General features: G+C 38.1%; 1 protein-coding gene across 1 annotated transcript in view; it reads right to left on the reverse strand.

Annotated features, from left to right (window-relative positions):
* Positions 1-16,531, reverse strand: part of DOCK11 (dedicator of cytokinesis 11) — a 199,299-nt gene that overhangs the window by 72,565 nt on the left and 110,203 nt on the right. The window contains exons 28-33 of the mRNA XM_007465458.1: positions 16,123-16,269; positions 12,706-12,789; positions 8,965-9,076; positions 6,591-6,769; positions 2,231-2,347; positions 225-300 (exon numbers count right to left, since the gene is read on the reverse strand). Of these exons, the coding sequence (XP_007465520.1) occupies positions 225-300; positions 2,231-2,347; positions 6,591-6,769; positions 8,965-9,076; positions 12,706-12,789; positions 16,123-16,269 (715 nt within the window). The remainder of the gene's footprint in view (positions 1-224; positions 301-2,230; positions 2,348-6,590; positions 6,770-8,964; positions 9,077-12,705; positions 12,790-16,122; positions 16,270-16,531) is intronic.

Consider the following 16,531-nt stretch of genomic DNA (forward strand, 5'->3'; position numbering starts at 1 on the left):
ATTATCCTTTATTTTCTTAGTATACTAAGCTAAATTTTATACAAGCTGAGACAAGGAAACCTAAGCAAAGAAATGTGGCTGCAAGTGTAAGATTTTAATTAAACTTTAGCAGAGATTGTGCTATGTATAGTTTTTATTATGAAATATTTCAAAAATACACAGAAGTATAGGGTACATTTCTAAACAGCCATGCCACGTATAATCTTTAAAGGACTTTTAATTACCGGTGTCTTTGTCAGTGCTCAGACTCCCTCTACTTGTAGGTGAAGCGAAGCCACATGCAAACTCATCTCTGGATGCCTGTAACACAGTGTGATACCTCTGTCATTTAAATACATTCGTACACTAGGATAAGAAATCGGAATTAACAATGAGATGGTACCCTAATTTTAAACAAAGCTCGCTGTGAAAGTCTAAATCACATACCAGTATTGGTATTTAGGGGACATCTCTTTTAAAAATGGATCCTGGGGGCTTCCCTGGTGGCGCTGGTACCGTGAGCCATGGCCGCTGGGCCTGCGCGTCCGGAGCCTGTGCTCCGCAACGGGAGAGGCCACAGCAGTGAGAGGCCTGTACCACACACACAAAAAAAGAAAATGGATCCACACACACAAAAAAGAAAATGGATCCTGGTACACTGTTACAACCATGACCTCTGGCAAAGTGACACAACTCTAGGTGGCTGGTAAAAGCTGCACCTGGTGTGATCTAAACATGATTCCATTCTCCTCCTTGAAGCAAGGGCAATACTAGAAGGAGAGGTGTGACCAGAGGCCCTACATGATCTTGAGTTGCAAAAGAAAGAACAGGTAAGTAAAATATTTCCAAATATCACTGTCAAATGTTGTGGAGTAAGCATAAGCATGAGTAACTGTGTTTGTGAAGAAAGGCTTGCTTGACACCCAGGTAGGTGATATAGTGTCCACATTTAGCTGATTTACATAAATTGGGAGGTACAGGCAATCAAGCGAGGCTTAAAAGCAGCTTTCTCAGGAACCCAGGGTAGGCTTGACAAATCTACAGACATTTATTATGGGGAATTTCCAAAGGAAGCTGTAAAGGACACAGTTTCACCTGCCACCCAACAATGTGACTTGGCTACTGAACATGTGAAGGTGATCTTGGGCCAGACAGAACGTGGAGTGGGGGTGGGGCAGGAGTTATTAGTCCCACTGGACAGACTATAAAGTATACACCACATTTTAAAATGGCAATTGGTAAAATGGAGCATGTCCAGAAGACTCCAAGAAATGTAAAGGGTTTGAAACAACAAATGATGAAGTGGAGATATCTGGCCTGAAGAAAAATTTAGAAGGGACATGTGTGAAGGGGTATCACGTGGAGGTAGAAATGGATGTGTTCTACGTATCACTAGAAGGCAAAACTAGGACTGGTGGATAGAAAATCTTGTAGATCTAATGTGAGAAGGAAAGTTTTAATTACTACTATGGCAAAATGTTCTTTTGCCAAGTGGAAGACTGATCACCTCCAAAGTTCCTTTCAACTCTAAGATTCTAAGGGGAGAAAAAAGCACAGACCAACTGTGATGAGTTAAAAGCCACTCACCAGGAAGTGCTGAAAGGAGGCTGTCAAAGAGAGGGAGAAGCAAAGGAATACAGTTTAATCCCTGGTGCCTAATGTTTTGCAAAGTGAATGTTTTGTTGGGCTTCCCTGGTGGTGCAGTGGTTGAGAGAACGCCTGCCGATGCAGTGGACACGGGTTCGTGCCCTGATCCGGGAAGATCCCACATACCGCGGAGCCTGCGCATTCGGAGCCTGTGCTCCGCAACGGGAGAGGACACAACAGTGAGAGGCCCGCGCACCGCAAAAAAAAAAAAAGTGAATGTTTTGTTCAGTTTTCCGGTTGAATAAATATATGAAGGCATGTAACAGCAGCAAATCTTAAAAAGAAAACACTGAGCACAGAGGATTCTCGGCGTTCTCTTGGACCTCGTTACTCAAAGTATGGTCCTTAGAAGAGAAAAAGCCAAGAGCCTGTTTGAAACGCATAATCTCAAGCTCCACCCCAGGGCTACTACATTAGAATCGCTGTCTTCATTCCCCAGGTGATCCATATGCACATTAAGATTGAGAAGCACTGCTCCAGGAAAAAATATAAATTTAAAATGTTGTAAAAGGTGCACTATTGAGACCATACAGCGTATGACCCTAATTCTGAATACAGTCAATAAAACAGGATAAAATGCCAATAGAAACACATTACTACTTACAGAGTTAGGCATGGCTGCACAAGAATACAAGGTATCTCGACCTGCTAATCGCTGTATATTTTCCAAAAGCAGTCCAACAAATGGGAGGTACAACTGTGCTATTTTGGCTTGTTGGTTCTGAAAAATAATTATCAAAAGCTTAAAATAGATATATAATATGCCTATATTACAAATAAAATTGGCTCCATCTGTCTGTTTAAACACTAAGAGCAAGCTAATATCCGTAACAAATTAGTGAAGCATGAGTCTATTTATACTCATAGTCTCAAAACTAACTGCCAAACCACTTTGTTGGTAGTATGAATTTATATACAATATAGAGTCGAAGCACATCCCTGAAACATCACTACATAATAGGCAAAAGTTTATTTTCTTTAATAGCAGATCATATTAGTCCTGCTCTTTAACTCCAGCGAGGGTTGAGTTTGATGAGAGCCGGGATCCTGTCTGTCTTGTTCACTGCTTCATCCCCAGTGCCTGGGCACATAGGATATGGTCAATATACATTAGCTGAATGAATGAACAGATGGAAGAAGTAAAAAAAAATGGTGAATTACTGTATTCATTCAAGAAATATGTCTTTGCTTTGAGTAAAGCTGCAATTAAAATAATGTGATCTTGGCCCCCTAAATCAATTATACAACTTGGGAGATTGATATATTTGTAAATATGCAAGTGAAGCTGGCCACTGGTCATCTTAATGAATGTGGTACCTCTTATACAAATTTATTTATTGCTTTTCTCAGCTACAGACATTCCTCACCAGATATGTACATACATTCAAATCGGCCAAACCAGTGGTTGTGATGGCACAAGAGTTGCCGTCCATACTTTAGGACTTTGGAAGGTTTGTCTATAGACTTAGATAAGGCCTCTAGGGTACAATAATGGTTAACCTATAGAATACAGATCAATAGTGTCTCATAGTTCCATTTATTCTTGAAATTGAACAATGTTTCATATGTTAATTGTCCATTTGTACCTCCTCTTTTATGAGTTTCAGGAACTCTTAACAGACCTACTTCTAATACACAACCCTAATCAGTAATAGTCTCTATCACTAGGAGATTCTGGTTCAGTAGGTCTGGGCTGGGTCCCAGGAATCTGCCCCAGATGGTGCTGATGTGCACTGAGGTTTGAGAACCACTGATCTAGTTCAATTTCCTGCTCAAGGCACGAACAGCCCTTACCTGCATCCTTGACAGATGGTTAGTTTTTAAACTTCTTAAACACTCCAGCCCTTTCAGAGGTTCTGTTAGAAAAATCCTTCAGCAGTTAAGTTCTACCTGCTAGTTATAGCCCACTTCCACTTTACATGGCAACCCTTTAAATATTTGGAGACAATTACCACAAATTGTCTTAATTCACTCTTCACAAGGCTAAATAGCTGTTACTACTTTCCTTTATTCTTCACATGGCTTTGATTTCAAGAGTGTCCACCATCATCATCACCCTTTCTCGGCAGTTCTCTAATTTTCCAGGGTCCCACTTAAGATTTGAGAGGCAGTATAGTCTAGTGGTTAAGAGCACAGATTTTGAATTTTAGACACATGAATTCCAGCTCTCCTGTTACCAGTTACTTGAATGTGATCAAGTCACAACCACAGTTTTCTCTTTAGTAAGATGGGGATAATAATAGTGACATTAATTCATGTAAGCTAATGTTTAATACAGTGCCTGGCATATAGTGAGTCCTCAATAAATTTTAGCTACTATTATTAATATTATAGCTTCTAGATGGGAATTCAGTTTAGTTCTGATAGTGAGTGATCACTAGGGAAGGAGATACTACACCTTTCTCAGGTGAACAGGAACACAGGAAAGCATGCAGTCAGGGCAAATATATTAAAAGTTTTGTCTGCACAAAAGACAGAAAACCATCTAAGAATCTATTAACAGAAGACAGTTTAGATAAATAGAATAAGGTATATCCATATGATGGAATACTATGCAGATTTGAAATAAATACAGTAGATCAAATCTTCAGGCTATATTGTTAAATGACAAAAGAAAAATGCATAATGGTTTCTATTATATATTTATATATATACATATATATAGCATATTGGCTTGTGCATGCATAAAATAGAAGTTTATATAAGAAACTGATAACAGTAGTTGCTTCTGGAGAGATGAATTGAGGCATGGAGGTAAGGAATGGGAGAGAGGCATTTTGATTCATTTTTTTAACATGCGTGTGAGATTACCGTAAAAAAAAAAAAAAAATCTGCCCACAGTCCAAGCAGAAATTGCAATTCTTAGGAGTCAACATCACTTGCAGTGGGTACAGGAACTAATACAGACCCCAGAATAAATGTTAGATGTTGGATATTCTTGTTCTGAGTAGGAAAGATGTCTCATGGTATTAGGAGGGCTCCCAAAGCAGTTTTTGAGTAGCACATAATAGGGACCAGTGACATCTCCATAATTTCATTAGAGGAGAGGCTGAGGAAGGCAACATGGCTGGAAATGGGGGGTGGCGGTGACTAGGAGATCTAGTCTCAAAGCAGCCTTTCCACAGGAAGAATTTTTTTCTTGACTGTATTTTTATTTGGGGTCACTTTGGGGGACCCAATGGAGATTATAGGGGCTTAAAGCTCCCCTCTCTGCCCTCACCTTGGCATCATCATTAATGGTGAACATGTTTTAAGGGAATGTATCAATATTTGACAAATGACCTCTTACTCAGGCCACCTGTGAAGTCTTTGGACCAAACAGAGAAAGGGAATGAAGCAGGTCCATGAAGCAAAGTTTTACTGGGGAGAATCCTATACACACTTAAAACCTGTCAGAAGATTCTGAACAAAGAAAGGGCTTTAGAAATTAATGAAAGGGTAATGAGGCTGGCATCTCAATCTTTCCCATAGTCTAAAACCTCAAACACCCAAAGAGGCAGAGTGTTGTTTACAGATAACAACAGTGATGTGTGTGTGTGCATGTGAGTACATACACTGCTCTCAGAATTTTAAAAAGTAAATAATGTGCAAATATGTGATATAAAATATTTAAAATTCTACCTCTAGGTAAGACACTAGTGAAATCCGATATTCCTTCACTTTCATCTAAGGAGGCAGGGGAAAAAAATACAACTTCCTGCTTTAAGAACAGGAACTTCATTTTCTACTTTTCCCACAAATTCTTTGAAATCATAGCTAAAGACATTTTCCTCCACTACTACTAGGTACAAACAGAGCCCAGTGGTAACTGGCATTTTTAAAGCTTTGACAAAGCTTGGTTGGAATGGATGACTTTAAGATATCTTTTCACTTAGATATATTATGCCAGTTAACTTACGTTAAGGCAATATCAACATTCACACACACACACACAAAGTGGCACATAATAGAGCAAACCACACTAAATGGGAGTATGTTATTATAACTATAATGTGGAAAAAAACAATGCACATTGCAGTAAGTAATAACATCTGAAAGCTAAAGAGTTTAAATCTACTTTAGGATAGAATTATATGAAGAAAACTAGCAAAATTTGTAAGTAAAACAAATCTTCATAATTAAAGAAATATAATTGGATGTAGCTGGCAGGCATTTTCTGTTTTTTAAGGACAAATGGGAATACTGTAGAAGAAGAATAAAATCCATCTCCAAGTCAGCTTTCCAAAGTAATTACAATAATAAATGACATGATAATTTTATTTAAATTTGAATGTAAAACAAAGGGACAAATTCTTAATTATGAAATAATATGTTACCTTGAGCCAGGTAAGTAAGTTAGGTTATTCTAAATCCATACAGTTTGCCATCTACTTTTTGAAGCCCATAGGGTATAATGTTAATAAGATTTGAATATACCCTCCATCCCCATATATTAAGTTAAAGGTGCGGCAAAAAGCAACTGCAGCTGTGGCCCTCACACGTAGACAGTGTGTAATGTATGGAAGGTTTACAGCCACACCTACATTTTTTCAGTAAGAAGAAAAACTTCATATTACATCTTTTATATATTGGACATACTTAACGTGTCACTATTAATCACTTAATAATCAATAATAGCATTTATTTAGGGAGATATATTTAAGGATATACATTAAGGCGTGTATTTGAAAGACTGCACATGGCTATAATCGTATAAGATTAAAAAAAAAATTCCAGTTTATGTAACAAATCATGAAGCAGTTGTGCTGTTCTTTAGACATGATTTGAAAAACCAGTGTTCTTCTTCAACAGTTATCTGAACAGTATTTTTAAAACCTAATCATTTGAAACGGAAACAAAATGTATTTGTAAAAATAACTTCATCAATCCTCCTGTTACGCTCCTTACTGAAAACTTCACCTTGAACATAAAATCTTCTTAGAAACTAACTAATGTGATACTGATGACGATACGAACATCCTTACCTTGTGCTGGTATCTAGTGTCAAATGCATGTTTTATCAAAAGATTCTTTATGACAGAGATAGCTGTATATCTGATATCATAATTGTCTTGAAGAGCAATGGAGGTTTCCCTCAGAAGTAGACCAACCAAGAAGTGATGCTTGCAATACTCATCTGATAAACTGTATTCAAGATTTGAATCTGCAGTGTAATGAAATTTAAAACCCATTTATAAAAATATTCAAAAATTACTTTAACATTAAAGCACTATATTTATTACTTAGTCATATGTGACCATGCTAGCAAGAACTATATTGTTATTATTAACAAATATGAACAATTCTTTTAGCATATAGAATAAGCATGCAAAATTTTACAAGATACGAGCACTCATCATTGGGGCTAGATGATAGCCTTAATGATAATTTCAGTCGGTAAGATAGTCCCTAGAATTCTTTGTTTTTCGAGATGCTTTTCAAATCTTAGAAATCTTAGGATAAAATCTAGAATGAAAGAATACTGTATTTGGCAATGTTTTAACACATTTCTTCATAGCTGAAGAGATTTAGTTACAACTACAAATTGGAGTAATTCTCTACAGCAATACTTGATTCACTTATCTGTTTATATTTGTAAAGTAGGAAAAGGAAGAGAAACTAGACAACTGAATCACTGTAACAGTATTAACTACTGACTGCTTTAGTAAACGTTATATATTGGCCCCAATACAATGGGGTACAAGAACAATAAGAAAAACAGCCTCATCTCACTCAAATTCATCACGTGAATACAAATCTTTTATTTCATAAAATTACCGCTTCGAACTATTTCTTTCACTTCCTTTTAGATCCTCAGTCCATTTTAAATCCCAGCTGCTAATACCCTGGTTGGGACTTGCCTTATAAACTGATTGGGTCACAATCAGAAGGGACTGTGACCAAGTTTAGTCATTTCTACGGTAAATTTCTACTATCTTTATTTCCTCTCCCCATACCCTTTTAGTTAGGCCATAAAGCTGAAGGATATGTTTTCCATTTCTTTTCTGGCCTCTTCAGCACTTAATATAATGCTATATATTCAGTTAGGACTTAATAACTGCTAAATCAGATTTAATCCTAAATCCTCATCCCTTCTTTTCCCTGAATTCCTCAAGCCATCAATAAATACTGGGGGAAGTATTGGAGCTATACATGCTCAGAATCTAATAAGGGAGCAGTTGAATAGGGGTGCTTGGGTTTTTAAATATTTTTTCTCCATTTTCACTGGCTGGCATTCAAGCACTGAAACTGGTGCTCAGCAGCTACCCTCCTAGAGACCAAGGTAGCTGATATTCTTTCTGCCATTGGTCATGCTCTTTTGTGAATCCCAACCACTTTCTATGCACAAGAACCAGTATGGACTAACCCAGGTGGCCTTATCTGGGTCGACTTTACAATGGTAGCAAGGTTTTTTACTTCAGGGGTTTGAATAAATTGAATCAGGTAGTTTCAGCCAACCTCCAAAACTGTGGCCAAGCAGTCATTAAGCAGGGTCAGAGAGAAGGGAGGCAAGCCTGGCAGAGATGAGACACACTTAAAGAACAGCTACCCTCTAGCCCCCATGCTGGCTTGAGCCAAAACTTGTTTTCTGAGGATGGTGTTTTAAAGTTGATTCTTCTAGCAATCAACACTCAAGCTGATTTTAAGAGTTAACAAATAACACCACCTCCTAGGTTTTCTGGGTACATTAAAGCCTCATCTTGGCTAGGGAGGATTTACAAAGCAAAGAAAAAGCCCCCATCCATCTTAGCCATTCATGAAATCAATTGTTTTTAAAGACAGCAAACTACTTTAGAGTGAACCGAGTTAAACCTACCTACTGAAGTCAAACGGTCCACCGCAAATGAAAAAAAATCTAATTAATATATGAAAAGAAAAGGGACAAATAAAAAACACAGTAACATAAGAATAGTGCTACACAATAAAGCATTCAATAAAACTAGCAATGGAGATAACTGAAGGCATTTCATCAATTTAATACATACGTATCACTAATTTACTCTGCCTTTATACTTCTCTTTTGATGTTCCACTCAGCAGAAATGTATTTATATGGTTTTTTCTTAATTCAGTCTCACATAAGAGTCCAAACAGTACTACAGAGAGCAATTTAACTGGTATCTGACATCTGTGTTTAAGCAGCAATCTATGTAACACACCTAATTTCTTCATTCTATGAATACTACCACTGACACTATGAAGGAAATGCCGAGTACCATTAATGAACCTATCTTCAGATAGTAACAATTCTGACATTACCTTTAGATTGACTGGTTTAACGAGAAAACGTTATACTATACTAGCGCTAGCCAAAAACAGGAAAACACAATCCCTAATGATGGAAAACACAAATACATACCTTGAACTCGCTGAAGCTTAGGTTTTGCAAATGCCATTGGCAAATTCAGAGGAATGTAATGTTCGTGATTGCAAACTGTTTGCAGAAATTCAAACTTGTATTCAGCCAGGACCTAAACACAAAGAAATTATACAAGAACTCCTATTTAGTAGTCATTTACTATTTTAGTAATTAAATACAGTGGATTAATTTTCAAAACAGAAGTGTTTAGTATTTTAGGCATACCTTAAAATGTGACCTGTGCAGTAAAGAGTTAACACAGCAGGTCTAAGACTGCTCACCTTAAAAAGGCCTGCTTGCACGGTTGGTCATTGGCTGGCATTTGGGAAATTGGATTTTTTTAAATTATATAAGTTTCAGGTATACAACATTATAATTTGACATCTGTATACACTACAAAGTGATCATCACCCCAAGTCTAGTTTCCATCCATCAGCATACAGTTTACACCCCCTTCACCATTCTGCCCACCCCCCAACCTCTTCCCCTCTGGTAATCACTAATCTGTTCTCTGTATCTATGAGCTTGTTTTGGGGTTTTTTTGTTCATTTCTCTTTTCAGATTCCACATGTGAGCGAAATCATATGGTATTTGTCTTTCCATCTGACTTATTTCACTTAGCATAATACTTTTAAGGTCCATCCATGTTGTAAAATGGCAGGATTTCACTTTTTTATGTTTGAGTTGTATTCCATTATATATATATACACATACAAAGACACACACACACTTACACACATATATACCACATCTTCTTTATCCATTCATCCTTCGATGGACATTTAGGTTATTTCCATATCTTGGCGACTGTAAATGATGCCACAGTGAACACAGGGGTGCATATCATTTTGAATTAGCATTTTAATGTTCTTTGGATAGATACCCAGAAGTGGAAAAGTTGGGTCATACCATGGTAGTTCTATTCCTAATTTTTTGAGGAATCTCCATACTGTTTTCCACAGTGGCTACACCGATTCACAGTCCCACAAACAGTGTATGAGGGTTCCCATTTCTCCACACCCTCTCTAACATTTGTTATTTCTTGTCTTTTCAACAATAGCCATTCTAACAGATTATGAGGTGATGTCTCATTGTGGTTTTGATCTGTGTTTCCCAATTAGTGATGCTGAGCATCTTTCAATGTGCTGTTGGCCATCTGTATGTCTTCTTTAGAAAAATGTCTATTCAGATCCTCTGCCCATTTTAAAATCAGAGTGTTTTTGTTGAATTGTATTAGTTCATTATATATTTTGGATATTAACCCCTTGATGGATATATGATTTGCAAATATCTTCTCCCATTCAGAAGGCTGCCTTTTCATTTTGATGATGGTTTCCATCGCTGTGTAAAAGCTTTTTAGTTTGATGCAGTCCCATTTGCTTATTTTTGCTTTTGTTTCCTTTGCCTTTGGAGTCAGATCCACAAAAATATCACTAAGATGGATGTCAATAAGGTTACTGCCTACGTCGTCTTCTAGGAATTTTATGATTTCAGGTCTTACATTCAAGTCTTTACTCCATTTTGAGTTAATTTTTGTGTTACGATGTAAGAGAGCGGTCTAGTTTCATTCTTTTACATGTGGCTGTCTAGTTTTCCCAACACCTTTCATTGAAGAGACTGTCTTTTCTCCATTGTATGTGCTTTGCTCCTTTGTTGTAACTTAAGTGTTCATATATGTATGGGTTTATTTCTGGGCTCTCAGTTTTGTTCTGCTCATCTGTGTATCTGTTTTTATGCCAGTCCCATACTGTTTTGATTATGATAGCTTTGTAGTATAGTTTGAAATCAGGGAGCATGATACCTCCAGTTCTGTTCTTTCTCAGATTGTTTTGGCTATTCAGGATCTTTTGTGGTTTCATACAAAATTTTAGAATTATTTGTTCTAGTTCTGTGAAATATACCACTGGAATTTTGATAGGGAATACACTGAATCTGTAGATTGCTTTGGGTTGTATGAACATTTTAACGATATTAATTCTTCCAATCCATGATTATGGAGTATTTCCACTGATTTGTGGCTTCTTCAGTTTCTTTCATCAGTGTCTTATAGTTTTCAGGGTACAGGTCTTTAACCTCCTTGGTTAAATTTATTCCTAGGTATTTTATTCTTTTTGATGCAACTGTAAGTGGGACTGTTTTCTTAATTTCACTGAGAGTTTGTGATTAGTGTATAGAAATACCACAGATTTCTGTATGTTGATTTTGTATCATACAACATTACTGAATTCATTTATTAGTTCTAACAGAGTTTTGGTGTAGTCTTTAGGGTTTTCTGTATGTATTACCATGTCATCTGCAAATAGCGACAGTTTTACTTCTTCCTTCCCAATTTGGATGCCTTTTATTTCTTCTTCTTGCCTAATTTCTGTGGGCATCCTTGTCTTGTTCCTGATCTCTTTTTTTTGGCCGCGTTGGATCTTTGTTGCTGTGCGCGGGCTTTCTCTAGTTGCAGCGAGCAGGTGCTACTCTTCGTCGTGGTGCACGGGCTTCTCATTGCGGTGGCTTCTCTTGTTGTGGAGCACGGGCTCTAGGCACACGGGCTTCAGTAGTTGTGGCACGTGGGCTCAGTAGCTGTGGCTCGTGGGCTCTAGAGTGCAGGCTCAGTAGTCGTGGCACATGGGCTTAGTTGCTCCACGGCATGTGGAATCTTCCTGGGCCAGGGATCGAACCCATGTCCCCTGCATTGGCAGGCAGATTCTTAACTACTGTGCCACCAGGGAAGCCCCTTGTTCCTGATCTTAGAGGAAAAGCTTTCAGTTTTTCACTGTTGAGTATGATGTTAGCTATAGGTTTGTCATATATGGACCTTATTATGTTAAGGTATGTTCCCTCTATACCCACCGTTGAGAGTTTTTATCATAAATGGATGTCGAATTTTAGCAAATGCTTCTTCTGCATCTATTGAGATGACCATATGATTTTTATCCTTCATTTTATTAATGTGATGAATCGGGTTGACTGATCTGTGGATGCTGACCCATCCTTGCATCCCTGGAATAAATCCCACTTGATCATGCTGTATGACACTTTTAATGTATTGTTGAATTCAGTTTGCTAATATTTTGTTGAGGATTTTTGCATCTATGTTCATCAAAGATATTGGCCTGTGATTTTCTGTTTTGTGGTGTGGGAAATTCGATCTTGAAACAAACATTTCCTACATGATAAGACTGTGCCTTCTGTGCCAACCTGTTCAGCAGTGTGCAAACCATGTGATTTATGGTGAACATCTGCTTTCCTGTCCTTTCCAAGACTATGGAAATTTTGACCAGCCTCAAATACATAACTAGCCCCCAACAAAACCCCTAAGCCCTGAGTCTCAAATGGGCTTCCCTAAAGAGAAATGTTGCACACATGTGGCTCAATTTTCACTGCTAGAGAGAGGATGTGCTCTACGTGACCCTTCACAGGAGGGAGGGCACTCGGGAAGCCCACACGTAGATTGCCAAGGACTCCACTTGATGTCTTTTCCCCTTATTGATCCAACTGAGCACCCTTTTTGTGTCACTGTAATGAATCTTAGCCATGAGTATGTCCTGTGAGTCATTCTAGTGAACCATCAAACACGGGGTAGTATTGGGGACCCCCCAAACACTATCCATTATTCCCTGCTTTGAGGTATAACTCTAGTCAAGGCACCTAAATGAAAACAGCAGTTCCAAATCCTCCAGAGGAGAATGTCACCATTGTTCTCACACTCTAATGTCTGACACCCACTGCAGTTATGTCCTTATAACTTACCTTAGGATCTTTGGGGCTGAATCCAGATATATAGTCATTTATCAAATTGAAAACAAATCCTCTATCCATCAGTGTCAGACAGCGCTATAGAAACCCAATCAAAATGAACAGTTAGTTACATAATTCTAAAGGTCTGTCAAGTTTTTAAAATTCAAAAAATTTAAAATTTTTTCCACATTAAGGGGATGACATTCTCACTTTTACAGATAACAGAAAAACTTTCAGAGATTTAGGTGACCATAAAGAGATAAAGGGGGACTTCCCTGGTGGCACAATGGTTAAGAATCTGCCTGCCAATGCAGGGGACACGGGTTCGATCCCTGGTCCGGGAAGATCCCACATGCTGCGGAGCAACTAAGCCCGTGTGCCACAACTACTGAGCCTGCACTCTAGAGCCCACGGGTCACAATTACTGAGCCAGCGTGCCAGCACTACTGAAGCCTGCACGCCTAGAGCCCGTGCTCCACAACGAGAAGCCACCGCAATGAGAAGCATGCACACCGCAACTAGAGAGAGCCTGAGCGCAGCAACGAAGACCTAATGCAGCCAAAAATAAATAAATTAAATAAATAAATTTATTTTTTAAAAAAAGAGAGAGATAAAGGGCAAATTGGACTTATCATTGGAATTGGGACTCAACTGTATAATTTTCAAACTAAGATATATATACACATATATACACACACACACAAATACATGTATACATATATATACATATATGTATATAAACACATACACACATACATATTGATATGTAATCTATTAGCTATACTGCCTCATTTTGGTTAACTCTCAAAGCTCAAAGTGAACTGGAGGGTGGTTAGCGGGGCTTGCCTATGTGACCATTTCAGGCCAAAAGTGAAGTTTTTCTTTGGGTCCTGTGAAGTCTTGGCCTACAAAACATTCTTCCTCTGTGACAACCCTACTAGTTGTTCATATTTTCCTGCTATCACTCTCCTGGTTAAGGCTTTCATTACCTTGCAACTGCACAACTGCAGTTATCCTCCAAACCTGTCTTCCTGCCAATAATCTTTCCATCCAACTGCTTCCAGATTAATCTCTAAGTCCTAGCCCTAATCATGTCACCTTTCTTCCCCAAAGCTTTCAACAGTTCCCTATTGCCTCTAATATAATTTCAAACTCCTTAGCTTGGCATTCAAGGGCACTCACAATCTTGTCCCAACCTACTTTTCCAGTTTTATCTCCCAATACAGCTCACCTACTTATTACCCACTCAAGATGCACTGTGCATTCCCACCTCTGGGTCTCTGCTCATGCCAGGTCTAGCTAGCAATTCTATCACTGCTTCTACATAATCCTGCCCATTCTTCAATGATGAAGCCCATTTTCATTAACCACCTTGGTCTACAGGGCCCTTTAAACACTTTATACTAGCTTGTATTTTCCTTATTATTTTCCTGTTTTCACCTAGGGAGGACAATAGGAACGATCTCTTTTTCTTATGCTCTCCATGGTACCTACAGTAACCCTGTGAAATAGAAGGAACTCAATATTTGATTAATCAGCCATTTGCATCTCACTTCTCATCTCTCCTTTCAACTTCCACTGCCTCATCACCTCTCACCTGGATTAATGAGGTAGGCTTATATTTATCTGTTCATCCAAAAACATTACGAGGATCTACTGTGTTTGAAACAATGCATTACATTCTAGAGAAATACAAAGGTGAATAAGATATGGCCTTTAGTCTTGTCTAATGGTAAAGACAAATAAACAAACAAATAATTAAAATACAGCACAATAAAAAGTTATACAAGTATGCAAAGGACGGGTAAACAACAGAAGGGGTGATCAGCCCTGTGTGGGAAGGTTAGGAAAGAGTTGAGCCTAAAAGATGAATGGACTCTGCCAGGTAGACAGGGGGGAAAGACTGGTCTTCTAACTGGTTGCCTTGACTCTGGCTTTTTCCTCACCTCTTCCAAAATCTTTGGTATATAGATAGCTCCATGGCATATAGCTCCGAATCTAAATCCCTTAGCCTGACATTCAAGGCCTTTCATCATCTGGCATCAGATGGTCTTTCCTGCTCTACCTCCACACATCCTAAACTCTGCACCATCGACTTTCTTGCTCCTCCCCGAACAATTCTTGAATGCATATATCTCATCTTTGCTCATGAATCCTCTACCTGAAACACCCTCAACCCTGTCTTGGGGAACTGTTCTTCTAGTCTCTCTTCACACTACCTGGTCCTAATCCCTCCCTTTCTTGTTTTCCGATTGTATTTTGTTTGTATTTTCAGTATAGCGGTCATCACACTTGATCTTGTACATGTATCTGAATATAATTACAGAGATGGCCTCTCACATCTTTGGATTCTCACATAGAAGACAGACAAATGTTTGTTGACTTGAATGAGGTAAATACTGCTATTAAATCGACTATGTTCTATTCCGTTTACATAGCAAACTTTAAGTTTAAACTCCATGGAAGAAACGGAGATTTTATATTTCAAATAGTCTCATCTTTACTTTAAAAAGATATGTGGATGTTTGGTTTTTAATACACAAAAGGGCTCATGTAATAGTGTTAAAACTTTGTTTTAATTCTGGTAAACAGAGGTCTTACATCAGAAGGTCATGCTCTGGAGATCTCAAACCTAGTTGTGAATTTTTAATAAGAAAACAAGGGTATGTGAGATACTAAAACTGCTTGGGTGGATTGTTGACTATGAGGTTCTTAAGATAAGGTTGAGACATGATGAAAGGAGTGGAGAGAAGTAAAAACTAAGTGCCTTGCAAATCCATGCCCCTTCTCTGCAGCAAATCAAATATTATTATTACCCACTTTCTAGAACAATCGCATTCCAGCATTGCCCCTTACATACGGAGAATAACAAAATACAACGAGAAATGTGCTATCTTTCATAAATATAGGAGTTTCTGAAATCTCTCAAAATAGTCTCACTGGGCAAAATCAGCAATTTTCATTTACATGTATTAGCAACAAGTAGATGGTGATTATATTAGCAATGTGTAGACTGTGCCTTTAGTTCAAGAGTTACAAACTCAGAGGCCAACAGGGTCAGAGAAGCTATTTAAATGTATAAAGAGTGTCGGGGTATATTAAGGAGTGGTGGGGTTTGTGGCAACCTAGAAAGTACATGCCCCACCTAAAGGCGTTCAAATTAATATTTCTGAGAAACACCATGTAAAACCAGCAAGACGTGCCTTCTGGTTAGGACACCTATGTGGGACCTCTGATTTAATTAATTAACCATTGGGGGTGGGGGATCAAACATGGCTGTTTAACTGAATTGATGGATTAATTCAGCCAAAAGTTTCTCCAGCAGCCTAGCTGAGTCTCTAGAAAGTAGGTGATTTTTTTTCCTTTGGCTTTAAAGACCATATTGGTGAAGAATAATTCCTTACCATGTTCTGGCTGCCTTTAACTCACCTTCAGGAAGCTAGCCAAACTGTAATTGACGTTTCTGGACTCATCAGGAATCTCTGCATAGCGAATAGTCACGTGAGGAATTATTGCAAGAAGCAATGAATGTAAGACATGATGATATGCCTCAGAAAATCTCTGGCCTCTGGGAAGCTTAAATTAAATGGGCATAGAAAAAAGAGTTGCAAAAGATCTAAATCAATTGCTGTTTTTATTTTCAGACACATTCTGTATAAAAATGTGTTTTTAACTGGAGTTTAATTTTTCTCCCAACTTAAAAATGACATGGCTAGTTCAATGTATACTTTAGGTCATTATAGGAACTATCTGGACATCTAATACCATAACTGACTGAAATCATGAACAAGAGTAGGTCATTCTGACCCAACTTTGGAATCGTGTTCCTGAGATACAG

This window comes from Lipotes vexillifer, unplaced genomic scaffold (assembly GCF_000442215.2).
Source record: "Lipotes vexillifer unplaced genomic scaffold, Lipotes_vexillifer_v1.1 scaffold560, whole genome shotgun sequence".
NCBI classification, from domain to species: domain Eukaryota; kingdom Metazoa; phylum Chordata; class Mammalia; order Artiodactyla; family Lipotidae; genus Lipotes; species Lipotes vexillifer.